We start from the raw sequence: 23397 nt of genomic DNA on the forward strand, positions 1-23397 counted from the left end.
GCAGATTATCTATAAGCCTAAATTTCTTGTATATTTTTAATTTCCAACCATTGGATAAAACTTATTTCAATGAAAGTAAAAATTTAAAAAATAGTAATAATAATAATTCCATTAAAAACTTGAAAAAAAAAAAAAAAAAAAACTGCTGTCACCTGTGAGCAACACAATTCCAAAATAACTTATGATATGATTAGGATTAAAATAGTTTGAAAAAAATTTCTTTTTGAAAATTTTAAATGAAGCATAATATACTAGATAAATTAAATTGTAATAAAAAATTAAAAAGAAACTAGAAATAATTGAGTACTTTATACAATAATAAAAGCTATAAAAGTAGTTCAAGCAAGTAAAAAATATTTTTAAAAAAATCATTATCCACTACAATTATTTAAAAAAAAAAAAACATTTCTTCACCCAGGAATTTTGAAAAGAATGGATTTTCAGACCTCAAAAATTTCCAAGCAGGAGGTTAATAGAAATGTAGTTTTACATCAGTTGATGAAACTTATTAAGTTTACTTTCAGTTATGTGAGCATTTGTCAATATTTGGAGTCTTACTAAATTTGTATAGTTTTTTCCCCTCCAGGTCTTTTCTTTCTAGAACATCAACAACATTTTGCATGCAGTTTGCATCTGGTTCTCTTTAGGGGCTACTAGAGATTGAAAGCAACTTCACGTTTTTATCAGAATTTACAAGAGAGATGAGAGTGCAAAAGGTAGCACATCATATTAAAAAATAACAAAACAACGCCCTGACATGTAAATGACAAACATTGATTCCTCAAACCCAGAGGGAAGGGCAATTGCTTACTCTCAACCCACAGTAATCATGGCAAGGACGGATACAAGGGAGGAGCTATCGCTCCCTCCTTGAACTGAGATACAGAAACTCTCCTTCGGCACATTTTTGATACTGAAGTAACAAAATCATAATTTTAAGTATCTGCAATAATGTTGTTGAAAAACAAGGCTCTCCCTTGGAATTTTTTCAGAACTGCAGTCTTGAAAATGCAATTGTAGCACATCTCTTAATCCTTTAGTGATAGGGATCAGAAATTTGTACAGGAAGTTTTTCCCAAATTTCAAAAATTCAATTTTAGAGGGGAAAAAAAAGAGCAAGTATAGGCTATAGAACACTCTTAATGATGATGACGTAAAGGTGAGGCATGGTGTTTCCATCAGGGCTGTGGAGTCGGAGTCGGACTGATTTTGGGGTAAAGGAGTTGGAGTCGGAGTCGTTAGAAAACATGCCGACTCCGACTCCGGGTTTCTTTTTTTCTTTCCTTTTCCCCGACTCTCCTTGCATTTTTTAAAAACGGACTACCAATTGGTTCGATTACATGTATAAAAAGATACTAATAAGGAAATAACTGCCATTATGGCAATCAGCTAGCTTGAGTGCTTATCGAACTTTCTGTAGCTGTCCCCTAGTTTGCTTGCTTTTTAACTTAACTAATAGCAACTGTCAGCAAACGGTTTTGTTGTCAAACATTTTCAAGTAATCACTTTCAAATAAAAATAGAAATATAGTGTTTTGTTCGATCTCAATTATAAAATAGTAAAAGAAACGTAACAAATTATTAAATTGAGGCCAGTAGCTAAGGTTGAAGCGTTTAAGGGTAAACGGCAAATTCAAAGAAGTTCTGGCGCGAAAGTACGAATCCAAAAAATTCGATGAAATAATCTAATGTTTTTTTCTTTATTAAGAATATTTCTATAAGCTTGGTTCTCACTAAAAAGTATGGAACAAAATAAGTGTAAATGATTTCTTGATTACAACACTCAATAATTGCAGTTAATCTTAAAATCTTCATATTAAGGTTAATTCAAAGCAGCCAATAAAATTTAAATTAAAAATTTGGCGAAGAAGAAATATAGGTATAGTAACCGCTATTCGTACAAATTTATATACCGCCGCATTTTGTGTAAAATTAGCTCCTGACGTATATGTGCCCTATTTTCGTTGAAATTTTATTGATAAAATATAATTTAAAATGTATTCGCAAAAATTTTCAGAATTAAAGTATTTGTATTTTTTATAAACTCTGAAATTAACTTTGGGCGTCATCTACCAGATGGGTGTCACCCGGGGCGAACCACCCCCTCTCAAGAATTTGGATTTAGAAAAAAAAGCTTTTTTTCTCTCAAGTTACAGCTTTAAAAAATTGAAAGCACACGATTTGATCAATATCTATTTGTTAAACATTACAGGGGGGCAAATTACAGATAATCCTTTTCAAATTTTTTAAAAGGGATTTTTAAGTCATCTCACTTTTTAACTCATAGTAACTATTGGAAAATTTGATCTTTAAATTGAATTTCTAACGTTGTACGCGTCTTAGGTTTACAATAAAAAACAAAATGCAAAATTTTCATAAAAAGGAATTAATATTTCAATCTCTGTTTAGAGGCTTTCCCCCTTCCCCTGAAGAGAGCAAGGGAGTTGAAAAAATACAATTATTACTATTTTTCTAATCCGGAGTCGGAGTTGGAGTCGGAGTCGGGCGTTTCAAAATCCAGGAGTTGGAGTCGGGGTCGGTCATTTTCCTTCCGACTCCGCAGCCCTGGTTTCCATACATTCTTCAAATTTTCTTAGAAAAAAATAAAATTAATTAAATTTTTAAAAAATTTATACATGAAAACTTTATTTCAGACGGTTTTCCACGACGTTACAGGACGGATGCTGTAATGGATTCATGAAAAGGTAAGTATATGGAAATCAATCACTTCCTCCTTGAATACTTTCTGGATTCGCTCTTGAATAATAGCCTACATTGGTATATTTGTGTCCTTGTAACCTTGACACAACAGTTGTGTTCAAGGTACATTTGCATCCACACAAATGAATTCATCCTACAAAATAATAAAACAAGAAAACAATATCTTTGTATCAATGCAACAATAACAATCCCAGAATGAGAGAAGAGGTTCACAACTATCTTTCTCATATTTGAACATTCCATTGCAATTGTATGACGTCGCTCAGATTAAGATGGAATGCTTGATAATTCAATGCACCCATCTTATTTTTAATGTTAGTTTTCATAAGTTATTAGAGGTTAATGTAGAATTATTTAGTGAAGATGGAATGTTTTTTACACCACATGCATGTATGAATACATATAAAACTTTTAAGTTGGAAGCATGGCTTGAGGCCAGAGATTCTGAGAGGGGCCTCTAAATACACCTCTGGAGGCCCCTGCTTATAACCACTACATGTAAATAGCTATGTTTTGAGCAGAACAGTCATTTTAAATTTTCAGTGTTAGGCAAAGAAATTAAAACTATGGTACAAAAGAGAAACTTTCAGATCGTAAAAAAAATAATAATAAAATAAAAAATGAACGTATTTCTTAAACGAGCACTGGATAAGTAATTGGTAACACCTCGGTGTAGCAACACGCCCACTCAAGCAGAAAGCAAAATAGAAAAGAAAAACAATTCACTATAAGAAGTCATTCAGATATGTTACTTTGCTTACCAAAGATTTTGATCATCTTCTCCTGCTTCGGTATTTTCATCAAGTTTAACGTCATTATTAGATTTGCCAAGTAGGGCCATACCTACCCCAATTTAAAGCGTTTGGGTTTGCAACTAAAATTTAAATGAATGTCTGAAGCACAGAAAATAGTTGCTTTGAAATATTTTCAGTTATAAAACTTGAAAAAAATAAACAGAGCCCAATACATTAGGAAATATACAGTAACATCGCACACTAGTTATTCTTCTGACATCAAAACACGTCGGTCAATGCAGGAACGATCCTGGGGCCATGGTTACCATATTGGCAACTTCATCTATTTCGAGGCGAGTTCTTATCAACATGACGAACATGATGCCAAAAAAAAGTGCGATACCATAAGCAATACAGTTACAGTTTATTTTTCCTTTTTGGAAACACTTCCCATAGACTAATAATAATAGTAGACCGAGCTTTCTCATTCTTGCTGATAAAGAAAATTGGTTCATAGATGTATCATGTGACTAGTGGAAGGGCTTGGCGAAGACTTTGGCAGCATGGTTGCTAGATGGCAGCATTATCTATAGTTTGGCACTCGACATGTATTTTAAGACAATGTGTTTTCATTAAAAAAAACTTCCAGGTGCAGAGATTGAACTGTTTTTCTTTTAGTTATGCATTATTTTGACATTAGTAATAGTTTTTGATCAGTTTTCGGTAACTTTTATTTCATTTGGAGCTGTCAGCGTTGGCGTGAACGAAACGGCGTAAACGTTTTGCGTTAACGCAAAAATGTACTAATCGGTATCTTAAATTGAAACTGTAGGTAAAAATCTTACCGTTTGCTGATTCTTCTTGGTCGCTTGCATCTTTTATTGCTTGGAAAGTTATTGAAATTGACTAAAGAAAATGCACAATACTATCTAAACGAAAAACTCACTATATTAACAAAATATTTACAACTTAGAATAACAAATTTACAAATCGGACTCCATAAAAGATCATTCTTCCGTGTTCCATCAATTCTATTTATTTTATTTCGCGCTGGCGTTGATCGTCTGCTACGATCAACGCCCGCTGTTGCTAGGATATCCACCAGTCACATGGTTTGGTTTATGAGCAGCAAAAGGGTTGCCATAGCTCGGTCTACTCTTATTATTATTAGTCTATGACACTTCCTGAAGGAGTATATTCTTTCCGATTTTAAGTGTACTTTTTTACATGTATTTGGTATTTTCAAGAATGGTAAACATCATTTAATGCAAATTAGTTTAAGAAAATAAACTGGTTCGTTCTGTATTCCAAAGTTATATATTTTGAATTATAATAAAACAAACTGAATGACGTTACAGTTTTTCCGCATTTTTTATGAAATTCCATTTGCGCCAGAAAAAATCTTTCCTAAATCAGAGATGCTCCTCCTTCCCCGTCAAAAACAATGACGTACCCTCCCCTCAAATGCATCCCCAAAATGAGATCCCCTAAAAAAAGCAAAGACAACTTTTAGCAAACCCTCCTCTCCCTAAAAATTTCAATCACGTTGTGTGCTCTGAAGTCCCACTCGTTGCACTTTATTTATCTATTTATTTAGAAGCTAAGCAGCTTCACATAGATAGAGGACTGCGTGCCAAGCGCCTTGCCTCCGGACACACACAGGAAAGATTTACAACACTAGAGAAGGAAATAACACTCAGGGCACAGGCGGGAATAGAACCCACGATCTCCGGCTTGGAAGACAAAGCTTCTACCACAGAGCTACGGAGGCCCCCTCGTTGTACTAACTACCTTAATTGTGATAACATATTAATTGACCCATTGAGTGCCCACCCAAGGGGGATCGTGGCACGAACCGTACCATAGAAATTTTAAGGGGTATCCTGAGTGCTGCTCCCGATTGGGGGGGGGGGGGGTAACTACGAAAAACGTAGATGCAGAGGGGTGCCCACCTTAGGGAGGTCATGGCGCACTGCATCATCGAAACTGTTACGGGGGGGGTGTATTTCGAGTGGTATTTTCCCTGTAATGGGGGTCTTATTTTGGAGGGGGTGCACCCTTGCTCTTAAGGGGAGGGGAAAACCCTAGATGCAGTAATTAAATGAATGCAGTATGAAAATACGAAGATTGCTAATGAACCACTAGTAAGTCCGTCGTCATTTAGGGGGGTTCGGGGTATGGGCGCCCATAAGCAAAATTTTAAGGGGGGAGGAGGTCAGATATTTTCCCCATGGTTTAGCAAGATACTTTCCGCATAGAAACCGATTTCAGTACAGATTAGAGTTATTAAAATTTGACATTTTTAATAACTAATTCATTAATGGGTGGAGAAATGTTTTTACTTTCTTGCTAGAAAAAAAAGCACTAAAAGCAAGGAAGTTCTAATTTTCAAGGTGGGGCTTGAGCCCCCCCCCCCCCTCATGTGGACGAAAGGGAGGAAGGTCGAAAGTCCCCCTTGCTTTGGAAAAATAATGCTTTTTATTAGTTATAAGTGGCAAGCGGGCGTGTTTTTCGGTGTTTCCCCGAGTCAATTCCCATTGAGTGCACACCCCCCCCCCCTCCATGTCAAATTTCAAAATGAAGGACCGCAGAAAAATATTTCTGGTTGTGCTGCCCTCTAATAGGGAATATGTTGGAATTTTTTCCCCCTTCCACTTCAAAGGAAACGCAAACCTACCTGGACTTAAGGCTACCCACCGAATTGTTACGTTAAACTATTATTTATTAATTTATTGCAGCGAAAAGGTAAGGAGCAAGTTACTAACTACTTCATTAAGTTATTTACTTAGCCCAATTTATATAATATGTGCATATAAGTATGCAAAGGGCAAATGTATGTTCAAACTAACAAACTAAAAAACTTCCTATCCTCTCCTACTCCATGATTAACAGACATTAAATTAACGTGACTAGGTGCGCACCCCCCCCCCCCCTTAGTTTAAAAATTCCCTACTCTTGATTTTCTCCTGCAATAGAAAATGAGTATTTTCCGCATCGTTCCCTTGGTTCTTTTTGAAATGACGAGCCTGTCAGGTGTTTGTACACTCAAAACAGCCTTCATTTAAAAAAAAAAAAAAAAAAACTATTTATGACTTTTTAGTAATTAAAAAAGAAGTTTAACACAGAAAAATGTTCATATAAGCAAACGGATTAAGGAGAAAAAAAAAAAAACGATAACACTTGTTTAAAATAGAAAAGAATTTTCCAAGTAATGTGTTTCATATGATATACATGATAGAATTCTGAATAGATTAAAATTTGACAAACTCTTAATAAAACTCGATGTGAAACATAAGGTTAAATAACAATTCTTAATAAAACTATGTAATATATAAAGCTGAATAATTTTCTTGTAAATATACAGGCGTCTCTCGTATTCGTTCCGTGTAGTATCGAAATCGTGTTATACGACACTTTTTTAAACTTATTAACATATTTTTTACACTAATTAATCATGTACATAGTAAAAATAATGTAAATATGTATCGCGTTGTACCGAAACCGTGTTATATGAGACTTAGAAATAATGTAAATCAAAGCGTGCCTATCGTGTTATATCGAAACCAAGTTTCATGAAAAACAAAGTAAATCCTCGAGTTATCAAACATTTACAGAATGTAAAGAAAAAAGAAATTTCTTCTTTATTAAAGATAACTTTCGTGTTATATCAAAACTATGAAGTATTAAATTGAAGTTCCGTACCGTGTAATATCGAAACCGTGCTGTGCAAGTAGTGTTATACGAGGGACGAATGTACTACAGTAAATTTGTTAAAATCAAAGGTCAATTACATTGATTGTATTATAAAATAAAACCTGTTAAGTGTGAAGCATATGCAAAATATAATGCTGTGGTTTTATTTTAATTTAGAAGCAAAATTACCCACTTATAATTGTAATGTGTGTTGTTAAAATGCTAACACTAAAAAAGAGAGCAAAAAGGAAATAATTCATTTATTTTAATGTAAGATATAGCTCACATTGTAAGACAATTATTAAAAAGCCTGCAATTACAGCATATAACCAAATCCAGAATAAAACATTCTTAAAAATTTGTTAGTGTGATAAATTGAGGAATGTCTCCACATGGTTTTCAGCACTTACATTCAACATGGTGCGAATATTTTTAATGCTCTTGCTCAAATGTTCTTGACATTGAAATATGAATATAGCTTAAAATTACTCCTCTGTTAATTTGAAAGAATGATTTTTTTAAAACCCCCACGGAAAATACAAGCCGAAATGACTGTCATGCTAAACATGTTACCAAACTATGTATATTATTTTCACGATTACTACTAATATAGTGCTTTTGTAAAAAACAAAGTACAAGAAAAACATATTTGACCCAAAGAAAGACAATCATTTTCTTTTTTAAGTATAGCTCTGAAATGTAATATTAAGTACATAATTGAAAGAACTATATATGTCATTGCTTTGATGGGATTTTTGAAACATATCAATAACATAAGCATATATACCACTACTAATATACACTTAAGTTTTGCTGATACCTTTTATTTAAAATGCAATGTTGATTCAATTCTCATTTTCTTTTGATTCCCCTCACTTGAATACTTTGCTTAATTCCAGCATGCCAAAGAACGTTTTGTAAATGTTTTCTTTTGACATTGATGAAACTTTTGCACCAGGAAAAACTTCAGACTACTGAGCTAACTACAGAAATAGCTTAGAGAAGCGTATTCATTCTTGGTGTGATAAAAGCAAGAATTTGTTTTAAAATAGAATAATACAGTTTTTTTTAAAAACCGGCTGTGTTACAATTCTAAGCAAAATAATTGTACCAGAAACCAGAAATAAAATATATCTGCGATCGAGTAAAAATGTTCAAACCAAACTTTTTATCTCGAGGGAAAATTAGCTTTAAAAATGTTAGCATTCATAAAGAGGGTTTTAGTCTCAAATTAAGTGACAACATCCCTTTATATTAATTCTGTAAATGCTTTTTATTACATCAGCCACAGGAATCATATTTAGTCTACACTATACTATGAATGATGTTGAATGCACTTGAATTTTAACAAGTCGGTTTTAAAGCATAATTGTCAGCAAAATTAAGACTTCACAGCAGACTTTAATAAAGTAACTGTCATGCAAGGTCTAAATTCAACTAGTATTGTGCCTTAAGTTTCCATAAAATCATCCATCTTTTCGCCATTCAGGATCAAACAATTGACATCTTGGTAAACTAACATGGAGGAACCCTTCTGAAAAATAGATACAATAAGCAAAAAATGTATTCATAATTCACAGTACAAATTGGACATTCAACTTTGGGCACATTGAAATAATTATTTTTTGACTTATATCCACAGGAAGTTTGTGCATCAGATGAGCTTAAAAACTGATTTCTGACTGCAAAGCATAGACCCACCATTTCAAAGATTCCAATGGTTGTTCTTGCTCTTTGAAAGGTCCAGTTAAGGCATTATTACCAGCAAAATTAAGACTTTGCAGCAGACTTTAATAAAGTAACTGTCATGCAAAGTCTAAATTCAACTAGTGTTGTGCTTTAAGTTTCCTTGAAATCATCCATCTTCTCGCTATTCAGGATCAAACAATTGACATCTTGGTAAACTAACATGGAGGAACCCTTCTGAAAAATATACAATAAGCGAAAAATGTATTCATAATACAAATAGAACATTAAACTTTGGGCACACTGAAATAAAGCATTTTTATACACATGTCCGCAGGAATTTTGTGCATCAGATGAACTTGGAACTGATGCACAAAACCTGATGACTGACCAGTGAAAACTGACCAGTGAAACTGATGACTGACCAGTGAAAAACCCACAATCTCAAAGATTTCAATCATTGCTCTAACAATGACTGCTCACTGAAAGGTGAACTTATACTTCAGGTTCTATTGACAAATGTACCAGGTGCCCAACTTATTTAATAGAATAGTGTTTCATGCTTAAATAATTTAGCTCTTAGCAAACTACAAAAATCTTTCATTTGTTGCTAGACAAAGTTAAAGTTCAGTAGAAATTAAAAATCTGGCATATAATTTTAAGTAATGAATTAAGCAGCTAAATAGTTTAATTATGTACGGATTAGGAAATAAGTATTTTACTCATGATAAACACCTATTTGTTACACATCTATAATGCTGGATAAGAATAATACCTAAAATGCATGAATTTTGACAGTAAATTAAACAGCATACTGATTTCTGACACCAAGAATATGAAAATTAATAAATGTTCATTTTTGGAACACCCGGGAAGGCTAATAGGGAGAATATTCAACAAGAAGACAAGATATGATGGTTGAAGGGAAGGGGACTTAACAGGAAGAACCTTTACAGAGTTAATTTTTGAAGGAAATATTTTGCCAGGAAATTGAACAGTTAAAGGGCTATTCCACGGAAAATGGTAATTTTTTCCTGCACGTGACGCTTCGTATATTTCATATAAAATAATAATTTAAAAGGGTAATGAACAAAATTTTGTTGCTTAAGACATCACAAACGCATGTGTGACTTCTTTAGCCAAAACTTTCTTCAAAAATTATTTCTTTTTTATGAAATACAGAAACCGTCACGTGCGGGACAAAATGACCATTTTCAATGGAATAGGCATAGACATATTTTTTTTTCAATGGTTTAAATAATTATTTCTAAACTTATGAGATATGTTTCTTTTACATTGGAACCATAGCTTTCAAAATCTGCAATTTGTTTCGTCATTGCTGTATTAATAGAGCAAAAATATTAGATTATCCACAAGCAAGTTACCAGAGGTTGGCTTTAGATGTCACGCACGTGACGCATGTAAATAAATTTTACTTTAAATAACAAAATTGTTTCAGAAGTATCTTTGTATCAAATTTAAAGATTAAAAAAATTGCTTACCCCAGTTTCATTAAAATATTAAGAGATATAACGAAATGTTAATGAAATTTAAGCGTATTTTTGTCCCACATGTGACGGAAGAATGGCCCTAAATAGTTTCAACTATGCAACAGGAAAAGAAAATAAATGTCAGAATGAAGTTATTTGATGCTCAACTACACAGGAGACAGAAAGAATCCTTACTTAAGACTTGATATCTGAAAGAAAGTTAATTTTGGCAGAAAATTAAATTTGCTGCTAAATATTCCTAATTGTTCAAGGAACAAAAATGCTTTACAGTACAATTTTCAATAGCGTTCATTAGAAACACATCTTTGCACGCTAATGGCTAACAGGAGGAATCTGCCCTTAAGAATAGATGACAGTGAGAGTGTTGTGAAGGTTTATAACAACACCCTAATTTTGTATAAGAATTTGACTCCATTATTTTATAAAAATCGACAAAACTTTATTTACATCACATATACTTCAAGAAGTCGTCATTTTTATTTTCTCCAGACCAAAATTCGTGGAACACGATCTCGTGCGTCTTTTTCACTTTTTTTAATTACGTGTTGCCATTCGGCAGTTTGTGTTAAATAGAAATAAAATAATTAAATTTAAGAATTAAAAGACATTAAAAATATGGATGAAAATATAATACTAGAGAATTATCATTACGTGGTAATAATTTTGACTGAGAAGGGCACTTCAGTACCTCTTTCCCAGTAATGATGATAATAAATGCGTTGCCGAAAGTCACGCATTAACCACGAATGACATGTCCATAATTCTTTGGGAAGTGAACTGTTCGTCCATATTTTGTCCTATATGAAGTTTCTTCATCTTTTTTACGCATTTCTTCTTCTGGTTGGTTAACATTGTCCTTGTCAGCAGACAGAAATGCTGGTTTTAGCCTGTCTACAGACACAGTGACATTTTTTCCTTTTATCATTACTTTGAACACTTTCGCGCCGCGCTTGATGACTGCATAAGGTCCGTTGTATGGCGGCTGAAGACTTTTCCGTACCTCATCATTTCTGATAAAAACATGGGTGCAAGTTTTTAAGTCTTGTGATACGAAAGGCTTAATATTAGAATGTGATTTTGTCGGTGAAGGAGCAAAATCGTGAAATATATCTCTTAGCTTCTGTATCATAGTTTCAGGGCTTTTTATAACCGAATGTTCATCGAAAAAATCTCCTGGAAGTCGAAGTGAAGTTCCATAAACAAGTTCGGCTGGTGAAACATTCAGATCCGTTTTAATTGCTGCACGGAATCCTAGGAGTATGGTGGGAAGAACTTCGGTCCATTTTTCATTTCGTCGAGCTTTTAAAGCACATTTTAATGGTCGATGCCAGTTCTCAATAAGACCATTTGATTGAGGATGGTATGGTGAAGTTCTTATCTTTTCGGCACCAATGAATCGAGTTAACTGTCGAAATAGCTCAGACTCAAATTGACGACCTTGATCTGATGTAATTTTTTCTGGACAACCAAATCTTGAAATCCATTCAGACATCAACGTCTTAGAGACAGTTGGTGCTGTCATATCACAAATAGGATATGCTTCTGGCCATCGCGTTGCCCTATCAATTACCGTTAAGCAGTAATTCTTTCCTTCAGATTCTGGTAGTGGTCCTATTAGATCAATGTGTATATGGGCAAACCTAGATGTGTTAATATCAAATTTTCCTTCTTCAGTTTTAGTGTGCTTGAAAACCTTTGATCTTTGGCAGTTTAAACACTCTTTAACCCATACTTTGATATCCGTAGCCATTGAAGGCCAAACAAATCTCTGCTTAATAAGCTTAGTCGAACCTTTTATACCTGGGTGTGTTAAATTATGTAGGTTTAAAAAAACTTGTTTACGAAAACTTTTTATTAGAAAAGGTCGTGCTTTTCCTGTAGAAATATCACAAAATATTTCAGTTTTTGAATCAGGCATAGTAAGTAATTTTAATACTAAATTAGATTCCTTATTTTCTAAAGCAGATTTAAGTTCTAAGTCAGATTTTTGTTCAACACCTAACTTAGCGTAATCTAGCGAAGTAGGAAATTTAATTGTACTTATTCGAGAAAGGGCATCGGCTGCTTCATTTGAGCTACCTTGCAAATATTCAATGTCAGTTGTAAACTCAGAGATAAAGGATAACCATCTACTTTGCCTATTTGTGTAGGTATCTCGTTTCTTTTGAAAAGCAAATTTTATTGGTTTGTGATCAGTGTATATTATACATTCTTTCGCCTCGATGAAATGTCGAAAATATTTTACTGATTCATAAATGGCTAATAATTCCCTATCAAAAACCGAGTATTTTAACTGAGCAGTATTCAGTTTTTTTGAAAAAAATGCTATTGGTTTCAACCCTTCTTCAGTCTGCAGACATAAGGTTGAACCAATGGAGAAATCACTAGCATCAGTGTGTAATGCTAACTGCCCATCCTGCGAGGGAAAGACCAATGCAGCGCCAATCAAACTTTGTTTAGCTTTCTCAAATGCGTCATTCAAAATTGGAGACCATTCAATAGGAGTGCTATCATTCTTTTTACATCCTCTTATTTGATCTGTTAAAGGGGTAAGCAGTCTTGCTGCATGTTTAACAAATCTTCTAAAATAATTTATTAATCCAATGAATCGTCGAAGCTCTGATATTGTTTTTGGCTTAGGATAATTTTGAATGGTTTCAACTTTTGATTTTAAAGGTTTAATTCCTTCAAAAGAAATATCATGTCCTAAAAATGATACTTCAGTTTGAGCAAAAACACTTTTGGAAATATTCACATTTAAACCATATTTGGCAAACCTACCTAATACAATTTTCATGTGTTCTAAGTGTTCCGTTTCATTTTCGGAAAAAATTAGTATGTCGTCTAAATAAGCAACAGCGAAGTCTACATTTGAAAGTGCCTCGTTAATAAATCTTTGGAACGTATTTGCTGCACATTTTAAACCGAAATTTAAATATAAGAACTCAAAACTACCAAACGGTGTGGTAACTGCAGTTTTTTGAATATCATCTTTGAAAACTGGAATGTGAAAATATGCCCTAACAATATCGAGTTTAGAGAAAATTTTCTTGCCGTGTAAAATGTTCGTTACATCGTGTATGTGTGGCACAGGGTAACGGTCAGGCACAGTGACCGAATTTAACCTTCGATAATCACCACAAATACGGTAAGATCCATCCGCTTTTGGTACCACGTGAATAGGAGAAGCCCAAGGAGATTTTGAAGGACGGCATATTCCTTGATCCATAAGGTATTGAAATTCTTTTTTAACTTCGATTAATACCTTTGGATGTAAACGTCGGGGCTTAGAAAATAAAGGCGGTCCTTTTGTTTCTATATAATGGACAGTATCGTGACTGACTGGTTTTTTGAAATTTGGGATAGGATTCAATAACTCGGGAAAATCTTTAAATAATTCTTTGTACACCATATTATCCGAGACTAATTTAATTCCATAATATTGAGTTTTAGTTAACTCTCCCTTCGTTGTCAAACCAGTGACTGAATCAATTAATCTCGACTTCTTTAAATCTACTAGTAGTGAAAAATTTTGTAAAAAATCTGCTCCTAGAATTGGGCAAGAAACATTTGCTACAACAAATGGCCACTGATATATTCTACGCAATCCCATGTTGATATTTAACACCTTGTGGTCGTACACAGCTATTTTTGAATCGTTCGCAGCATACACGTAAGTGATGGGAGTTTTTGCTTTGAATGAAAAATGGGCAGGAATGCAAGAAATATCACTGCCACTATCAACCAAAAAATTTAATCCCGTACTTTTATCCATTATGTGTAATCTACACTGTTTATGTGCTGCTATGTCAGGGTAAATATCGTTATTAGACATAGCAGCTATGGCAAGTTTTTTTGAACTGCATCATAACTGCATGGTTGGCGACATTTAAATGCTTTATCGCCGAATTTTTCATGATAAAAACAAAACTCAGATGTATTTTGATTATCTGAGGGTGTTGGAACTCGTCTACTCCTAGATTGGGACCTATATCTATGATTACTACGACCTCTTGAAAATGAACGTTTTGATACCATTTTAGTTAATTCAGAAACTCGCATGGTTAAATGCTCAATTTGATTTTGCAAATTTGATATTTGCGTCGTTTGTTCACTATGTTTTAGTGTTTCTGAAATTTTGCAAACTGATGGCTCCATTTTTATTTCATGAATTTTATCAGCTAAAATGGACAGTTCAGTCAACTCTGAAGTTGATGCTGATAAAATGGCTTGAATATGTGTCGGCAAACGCTCTAACCAAATGGTTTTTAAAAATTCGTCAGTAATTGAATTTCGTGCAAGTTCTTTCATTTGCCGAAGTAAAACAGATGGTTTTTTATCACCTAATGTAAGTTCACACAAAAGTTTCCGTATTTGGCTTGATTGCGAATCGGAAAACTCTTTAACTAATCTATCTTTTAAAGCTTGATATTTATTTCCCTCTGGAGAAGCTATAATTAAATCCGTAACAGCGCTAAGTGTATCTGCGTCAATGGCGGATAACAAGTAGTTATACTTCGTCTCATCATTTGTTATACGTGAAACATTGAAACTAGCCTCCACTTGAATAAACCAAACTGTTATATTACTTTTCCATAGTGGAGGTAATCTGGTTGCAACTCTCAAAACTGAGTCACTTTGTACTGTATTATTGGTAAATTCAACATTATCTAAACTTTCTACCGACATTTTAAAATTTAACTGAGAATTTACAAGTAAAATAAACAAATGCAATTAAATTAAAACAAAGAAAAATTAGTCAAAGATAAAATTTATCTTTACACGAAAATAAAATTTAGGCCAGAGCATTTCCCTTCAAGTGAATGACTTTAAGTGAAGAGCATACCATAGAATAAAGCATTGTCCGTCTTCTTTTTCTTTTCCTTTTTTTCTTGTCCAAAACGTGGGTCACCACTGAGAGTGTTGTGAAGGTTTATAACAACACCCTAATTTTGTATAAGAATTTGACTCCATTATTTTATAAAAATCGACAAAACTTTATTTACATCACATATACTTCAAGAAGTCGTCATTTTTATTTTCTCCAGACCAAAATTCGTGGAACACGATCTCGTGCGTCTTTTTCACTTTTTTTAATTACGTGTTGCCATTCGGCAGTTTGTGTTAAATAGAAATAAAATAATTAAATTTAAGAATTAAAAGACATTAAAAATATGGATGAAAATATAATATTAGAGAATTATCATTACGTGGTAATAATTTTGACTGAGAAGGGCACTTCAACAGGAATAAATTTAATTCTGGCAGTAATTAAATTAATTATACATCAAAATGGTTTTACTAAACGAAGGAAATTAAACAATTTACTCACGATAACAGATTTCTAGTTGACGCAGATCTACGCACGCTAAAGGCTGACAGGAACAATTCTGACAAAAGTCAACACGTCTGAGAAAAATGATTGTTAATTTTGGATAATTAAGCAACTCAGTAGCTTTAATTATGCAAGGAAAAGGAAACATCTAAATGTTTCAAAGGATAAACGTTTAATGATGTGAATACATGCACGCTTACAGGAAGAATCCTTAAGGACGTCTTAAAGAAATGTACGTTAATTTAGGCGGGAAATTAAAAGAAGCCTAATAGTTTCGATTATTCAAGGGGGGGGGGAAGCAAAAATCTCAAGCACACGAGAAACGTTTATTTAATGCACACTTATGCAAGCTAACGTCTAACAACAATTCCCATATTATATTAGATATATCTGAAAGACGTCTAATTATGGCATAAATAAATATAAATTTTGTCCGAATAGAAAGTACAGATGCACAGAATGATAATCTAGAAAAAAACCTAAGGCCTAGCCATAATAAATCTTAATACATGCTTTTAATTTCATGACCGTTGTACTGTCCAACTACAGATTGCATGGAATTTTCAAACGTCCAGATCAACGAATCTATGTGAATAAGGGGGAAAAGTAAAAATTTGATGCGCGTATTCCGCTCATTTGAATGAGACTCTGCTTCTGCAAAAGCTGACATCGGTAAAAAAAAATAATAAATTTATCCATTTCCGGCTGTAAAACGGTGTTTGTCATTCCATACAATCCGTGGTCAGACAGTAAGCATAAATAAAGGAACATGTTCTTTTTCAAAATAAAAAAAACAAAAAGATACAACTTACTATAGTCACATCCAAGAAAATGTTTCACTTACTGTCATGCATATTTAATTGTAAAAATCTCATCATAATAAATACATTAACACATTACTCATTACTACATTCTTCAAGCCATTTTTTAAACCAAGCACGAGGTACAGGAAGAATCCTTGTTGCCAAGTCTTAGAATGATATCATTTAGCGCCAAAATATAGGGTTGCCTCCCGTTTATCTGTCAGGATCGTTCCTGCATTGACCGATTTCCGACATCAAATACTTTTGAAGGGCTACAGTTACAGTGAATTTTCAATGCATTGGCATAAAAGAAAAGGTGCGTTTGAAACATTGAGCTTAACACTAAAAGAGGAGAGCGAACTAATCGGTCCGTTTTTTGCCCAAGCGAGTATGGCAAAAGAATCGCACTTTTAACATTTAAACTCGAGTTTTATCATGCAAAGCCTTTTGCCGTGCATTTTTCAAATTCTTAATATGTTCAAATCGTTGTGGCAAAAGAAGCGATCTTTTGCCATTAAACAAGATGTTTTATAATACAATTCGGAACTCCAGCGCTCGAATACGCTACCTTGCGGTGATTTACAAAACTGCCGATGGAACTAAAACATTGCCACGTTTTAGTTCCATGTGTGTCTGTTGACGTAAACACAGGCAGTTTGTTCTGAGTATTTATTAACGCAATCGATGTGTCTTAGTTTGCTTTCAGCTACAGAAATTAATTCGTCCCCTAAGAGTATTCTCGAGCTTCTCAAAATAATGTTAGTTTTCCTTATTTCTTTCAAAAAAGTATTAAATGGTGGACGCGTAAACAAGAAAACTCTGGATTAACAAAATTGGATAACGTTATACCAGGTAAAATTTTTTATCGTATGAATTTGTAAGAATATGAGTTTTTTTTAATCTTAAATTAATTTAACTAATCATATTTTACAGCAGCATTTAGTTGGAATGGACAGTATGCAAAATATTTTCTTGGATTTATTATCGTAGAACAAAATGAAAAATGTTTAACCTAGAAAGAATTTACTTTATTCCTTTTATTCTCAGCTGAAAGGTTTCGCCAAATTTGTTTAGGGTTATAATTTTGGTATTGTGCGAGCAAAGTAGCCTTGGCGAGATTTCGCGTTTTTAGTTAAACCATTTTTAATTTTTATCATGAGTGGAATAAAATGGTAGTAAGATTACAGAATTCGATAAGTGAAAAGAAATAATAGTCAATCAACTGAAAAGAAAACTACCACCATATATCCGTGAGAATTTTGTTGATGATTTGCATAACATGACACAATTAAATCGTAACTCAGAAATTAGAAAAATCGAAACAGAAAATTTTTAAATGAACCGATTCGGGAATCCGAGAGAAATAACTCAGCTACAAATGGAAAAAAAAAATAAGCGCTAGCCAAGCAAGGCAAAGAAGTATCATCTTCTTTCGATAATAATTTGTAATGTCATATTGAATTTTCTAGCATTAATTGTTGTTCTTGTCAGGCAACAATTATTATTTAGTTTTATCAAGAATTGATAAATATCGAATTCAACATCATGGAAATAGCTGCTTAGAACTACGAACTACGTAGTTTGTATTAATCTTTGACGTTTAGTAATGCTTCTTGAATTCTCATTTCTTTCTACGTGGGCCAGAATATCCACAAGACTTTGAAAATTAATTTAAAAAGAATAAAGCGAAAAAATCATACGTACGAACAAAAATCACAACACTTTTAGCATTTTCTTCGTTAACATGTGCGTTTGTTTTAGTTTTCAATTCCGCCATTAGACAGTGACTTCAGTGCTCCCTACAGTTCGTTGGAGTTGCGAATTGGTTTTGCCAAACTCGCTCGAAATTCAGACCGTGAGCCTCAGTGTAGAAGAATGGGAATTCTCTCTCCTCTTAGTGTTATAGCTCAATGGTTTGAAAGGTACTCGCAACTCCAACAAACTATAGGAGGCACTGCAGCCACCGTCTGATGGCGGATGAAAAAGGTAAAACAAACGCCTGCCGTAGCATAAAAAATGCTAATAAGCGGCGTAGTTTTGTTTCTATGCATGATTTTTTTTGCTTTATTCTTTTTAAATTAGTTTTTAAAGTTTTGAGGATATTCTGAGCCACGTCCGCCGACTGTCCGTCTGCGGGTATTTTGACCAATCACGCAGTAGTGTCAGTAGTGCTAAAAAAACTCGTTTTATTTAAGGATTACAGGACTTCATGCGCATAATGAACATGTTTAGAGCTTAAAAAGACTTACGAATGCATGGAAAATGTCGAGAAACGGAGAAAAGAAAAATAGAATTCGAATTTTCACCATGTGTGTGATAAGGAAACAAAGAGGCTTAAACCCATGAAAATACGATAATAAAGAAATTATTTCGTATCAAATGAATCGTTCATCATTCTTTTACTTTGAATATGGTGGCAGTTTTCTTTTTAATTGATCTACGATTATTTCTTTTAACTTATCGAATTCTGTAATCTTTCTACCATTTTATTCTACTCATGATAAAGAATTAAAATGGTTAAACTTACATGCGAAATCTCGCCAAGGGTTCTTTGCTCGCACACTACTTAAAACTATAACCCTAATTTTTGGTGAAACTCTTCAGCTAAGAATGCCACGGAAATATAAGTTCGTTGCTTGAGGCACCTGGGGCCCTGCCCCTTATCCTCTGGTGTGGTATGTTGATAGTTCCCCGGTTGAGGCCATGGCTTTATTTTGGCGCAGAAGATGGTTGCGTGGATGTACGAGAGATGTGGCTTCCTCTAACGGGAGTACCATAATGGTTAGCCGAAGGCTCTTCAAAGTAAATTTCAACTAAAGTTCTTTATTTAAATAAGTTTAAGTATTTTTTTTTTTCGCTCCCTACATATTTTTTTAAAGTTTTATACTTTTTTTTCCCCGTGGGGGATTTCTAGGCCATTTGAATGAATAAAAATAAAATAAAATTAAGACAATGATAAAATGTTGATAAGAAATTTAAAAAGAAAATAGTGAAATGAAAATAGATAGGAGCATGCTCCCAGCCAGAGTGTAGCACAATAACTAGAGTCGAAACGAGGTATGAACCCGATAAGGGATTCACTCACCCCGTTTCGAAATTGAAACTAAGCTAGCAGAGCGCGAGGCCTGCGAGAATTTGCCGGATCCAATGGATCGTATTGGAAGGATGTTAAGTAGTGGATTGCCAACACGGGGGATGTTGTAGTGAAATCTCTTGGCGAGCTTTTTGCAAAAGTTGTGGAGCGTCGGGATGCCAACCTCTTCCACCAGCTTGTCCGTACGGACGTACCAGGGAGGGTCGCACGCCGCTCGAACCATCACTCTCTGCAAGTTCTCAACTCTGTTAAAGTTAGAGATTGCAGAAGTCGCCCATATGGGCGCTCCATAGGTAACAATGGGTCTTAGGCAGGACTTATAAATGAGCAGTTTATTATCCGTTGATAAAACGCTTTTTTTGTGCAGGAGACAATTTAGTGGTTTTTTGGAAGTGAGGTACTTCTTGCGTACCTCTTCAATGTGAGGTCACCAGGTTAAATTACGGTTGAACGTTATGCCTAAATATTTCGCCCGCTGAGACCAATCAATCGGGTCGGTATAAAGATGCAGTTTAATAGGAGGGAGCTCAGTTGTTCTTGTAAAAAAGCAGGTAGCTATACTTTTGTTGGCATTAACTTTGATTTTAAACGTCCTTAGCCAGATATCTAGATGTGTTAAGTGGTTTTGAATTGCTGAAAAGGCTTGATAAAGTCCCTGGGCGGAGGGTAGTATGCAGGTGTCATCTGCATAAATGGCAAGATGCGTGTTTCCATGTGTGGGATATCGTTTGAGAAAATTGAGTAAAGAGTTGGGCCTAAGAGGCTGCCTTGAGGCACCCCGGCCCGTATGTGTCTAGGTGTTGAGAGAGTTTCTCTCACTCGAACGATAAAGTGCCTATTCATAAGATAGGAGCTGATAATGTTTATGAGTGCATGAGGTAACCCAAGGCGTATAAGTTTGTAAATTAGCGCATCAATCCAAACCCTATCGAATGCCTTCGCTATGTCAAGGAAAAGCCCGATGGTTTTCTGATGATTTTTTTCAGCTTCTCTGATTAGTTCTGTGACTCTAAGTAGTTGGTGGTTTGTAGAGTACTTCCTGCGGAAGCCGAACTGTTCAGCTTGTATGATGTTGTGATCCGCAAGAAAGTCAAGAAGTTTATTGAGAATGCAGAATTCAGTAATTTTGGAGAGAGCAGAGAGCAAGCTGATTGGTCGGTATTCCGACGGCTCCGCTGTTGCTCTTTCCTTTTTTGGAATAGTGATTATTATAGCAGTTTTCCACTCCTGCGGAAAGTGACCCAACTCAAGTATTTTGTTGATGAGTTGGGTAATATAGAAAATAGTACGAAAATTGGCAGGTTTTTAATTAGAGAGTTGGTGATTCTATCAAGGCCTGGACTTTTCTTTTTCTTACACTTTTTGAGATAGCTTAGAGCATCTGAGGGCTGAATCTGAAGGGTGTTGCTAGCGTGTGGAGTTGTGAAGTAATTGTGTAGTGTGATGTTAACAAGTGATTCAGTTTCGTCATGTCTGGTGTTGTTAGGTGTGAACTGCTGTTCGAAATGATCGGCAAAAAGTTCTGCCTTTTCAATATCAGTCACAGCAGTTACAGTTTTGCCTCCTGGAAGGGTTTTGCCTTTAATGGGCGGAATGTGTCTATACGTCCCCCGATGCCGCTTGACGGCTTTCTAAATGGAAGTGTCGTCTGCAGTAAGGGAGGAAATACATTGAGTCCATGAGTCATTTTTGTGCCTTTTAATTGCTTGTTTAACTAGCTCCTGTGCCTTATTGAGGTCGGACTTGGAAGCAGGATCCCTGCGGAGTTGATAAGTTTTTCGTAGCTGATTTTTTGACCTAATTAAGTTTCTGATGTGGAGGGGGAGCTCCTTAGCATAGCTTTGCTTTAAAATGGGGATGGAGGTTTTGGAATGGATATTAATAATGGTATTAGTTAAATTGTGAACAGAAGAATCAAGCTCAGTCCCAGTATTGATGTCCTGAAAATCAAAGTGAATGGAGTTCAAGAGTTTACGAAACCTGGGCCAATCAGGTTTCGAGGCATGTGGAAGTGCAGTATTCACTGTAACCGTGTCAAAGACAAATTTGACTGGGTTGTGATCCGAGGAGAGCTTTGCAAGCGAAGTCACCTCGCAACTGTAGGGAAACAATTTGACCATCCCAAAGTCAATAGTAGATGCGCTGGTTACAGTGATACGTGTAGGTGTGGGAGGAGCTACGATGGTAATTCCTGCCTTTTGGGCAAAGTCAAAAACAGTTCTACCAGTGGCGGTGGTTCCATTGCAGCCCCAGAAGGTATGGTGTGCGTTAAAATCTCCGCAAACTATTGTGCTATGAGGGTATTGAAAGACTGCTTCTAGATCCCGAAGGAGCTTCGAGGCTTTTTCTTTCGCCCTCATGTGTCTGAGTGTTAGGCCATACGCAGAGACAATCGTGATGGGGCAAAAACCTTTTGGTGCAATTGTGATAGAGGTAGCTTCAAGTGCCAAAAGGCTTGGTGTTAGGTTCTGGTGGTGTGGAATAGAGCTCTTAACATAAATTAAGGTACCCCCCATGCCCTAGTATAATTATTTTGATCTGGAAGTCGATCATTGCGGTAAAAGTTATAATTGGGGATCCCAATCCCACGATTGATTGGTCTAAGATGCGTCTCTTGCACACAGATAATATCAGGCGCTTGTTCATAAACAAGCTGCCTAAGTTCAGTGATATTGTCGAGCAGCCCGCAGGCATTCCACGACAAAAGAGAAAGACCGAGGGGGAAAGCCATTATGTGTGCTGAAATAACTCATCACTTTCCATGAAAGCTTGGAAAAGAGCCCAAAGTTTATTGATAGGGTCAGATTGTTTTCTAATTTCAGGCAGAACCAGTTTGATAGTTTTAATGATGGCAGGGAGGTTCAGAACTTTGAAAAAGTCCAAGATCTCCTTAATGGAGTCCCATGTTCCGGCAGCTTCCGAGAAAGCACCGGTTGATGGTTTGCGACGAGGCTGCTCCCCAGATAGCATTTTTTGCTTGCAGCAAACTTGCAACAAATTTGCTTTGCAATTCTGCAAACTTGCATCAAATTGGATGAGACAAGTCTGCAAGTCAGATGCAAACGAGATGCAAGCTTATGCAAGCCTTGCTTTCCCCACGAAGTGAACTTGCAGCAAGTTTGTCCTGCAAGTCTTACCAAGTTTGCTGCAAGTTAGTTGCAAACCAGTAGGAAAGTCATTTTTGTGGTATCAAACTTGCTGCAAGTTCAAAGCAACTGAAGTTTTGCTGTGACAAGTTTGCTTCAAACTGAGCTTTGTCATATCAAATTTGCTACCAGTTTATATCAAATTTGCATAGCATTTTTTTGCTTGCAGCAAACTTGCTTTGCAATTCTGCAAACTTGTATCAAAATGGACGCGACAAGTCTGCAAGTCTGATGCAAGCCTTGTATTCCCCACGAACTGAACTTGCAGCAAGTTTGTCCTGTAAGTCATATCAAATTGTTGCAGGTTCATTGCAAATTTGCTTAGGTGCAAATTCTGAAAATTTTCTGCAAACTAATAGAAAAGTTTGTTGTACCAAATTTTCCATAAATTAGTGAATAAGTAGCCATTTTTTAACAATAAGTATTGTGAACCACCTGCAAACTAGAACATACTTTTATTGTACTCATTGCAGAAATATTTGTAATCGAACAAACTTTATTGTACTAAAAATTTGAATTTATAATACTACACTCCTTTGAAAAAAAATCAGGTCTCAAAATTAGTAGCATTTCTAGTAAACTATTATTTTATTTTTAGCAATAACTGTAGAAAAATATTTTACACTATAAAAATATAATTAAATTAAACGATGAATATTTATGTTATGCATCCAA

At 34.9% G+C, this 23397-nt stretch overlaps 2 protein-coding genes across 2 annotated transcripts in view; both read right to left on the bottom strand.

The window, feature by feature from the left end:
- LOC129231114 (cytoplasmic dynein 1 light intermediate chain 1-like) overlaps nucleotides 1-3608 on the bottom strand; it is a 62449-nt gene extending 58841 nt beyond the window's left edge. The window contains exon 1 of the mRNA XM_054865364.1: nucleotides 3482-3608. Within this exon, the coding sequence (XP_054721339.1) occupies nucleotides 3482-3561 (80 nt within the window). The 5' untranslated portion in view covers nucleotides 3562-3608. The remainder of the gene's footprint in view (nucleotides 1-3481) is intronic.
- A 19314-nt stretch (nucleotides 3609-22922) lies between these two features.
- LOC129231729 (cytoplasmic dynein 1 light intermediate chain 2-like) overlaps nucleotides 22923-23397 on the bottom strand; it is a 47623-nt gene continuing 47148 nt past the window's right edge. Inside the window, exon 8 of the mRNA XM_054866124.1 lies at nucleotides 22923-23000. Coding sequence (XP_054722099.1) covers nucleotides 22923-23000 — 78 coding nt within the window. The remainder of the gene's footprint in view (nucleotides 23001-23397) is intronic.

This window comes from Uloborus diversus, chromosome 1 (assembly GCF_026930045.1).
Source record: "Uloborus diversus isolate 005 chromosome 1, Udiv.v.3.1, whole genome shotgun sequence".
NCBI lineage: Eukaryota > Metazoa > Arthropoda > Arachnida > Araneae > Uloboridae > Uloborus > Uloborus diversus.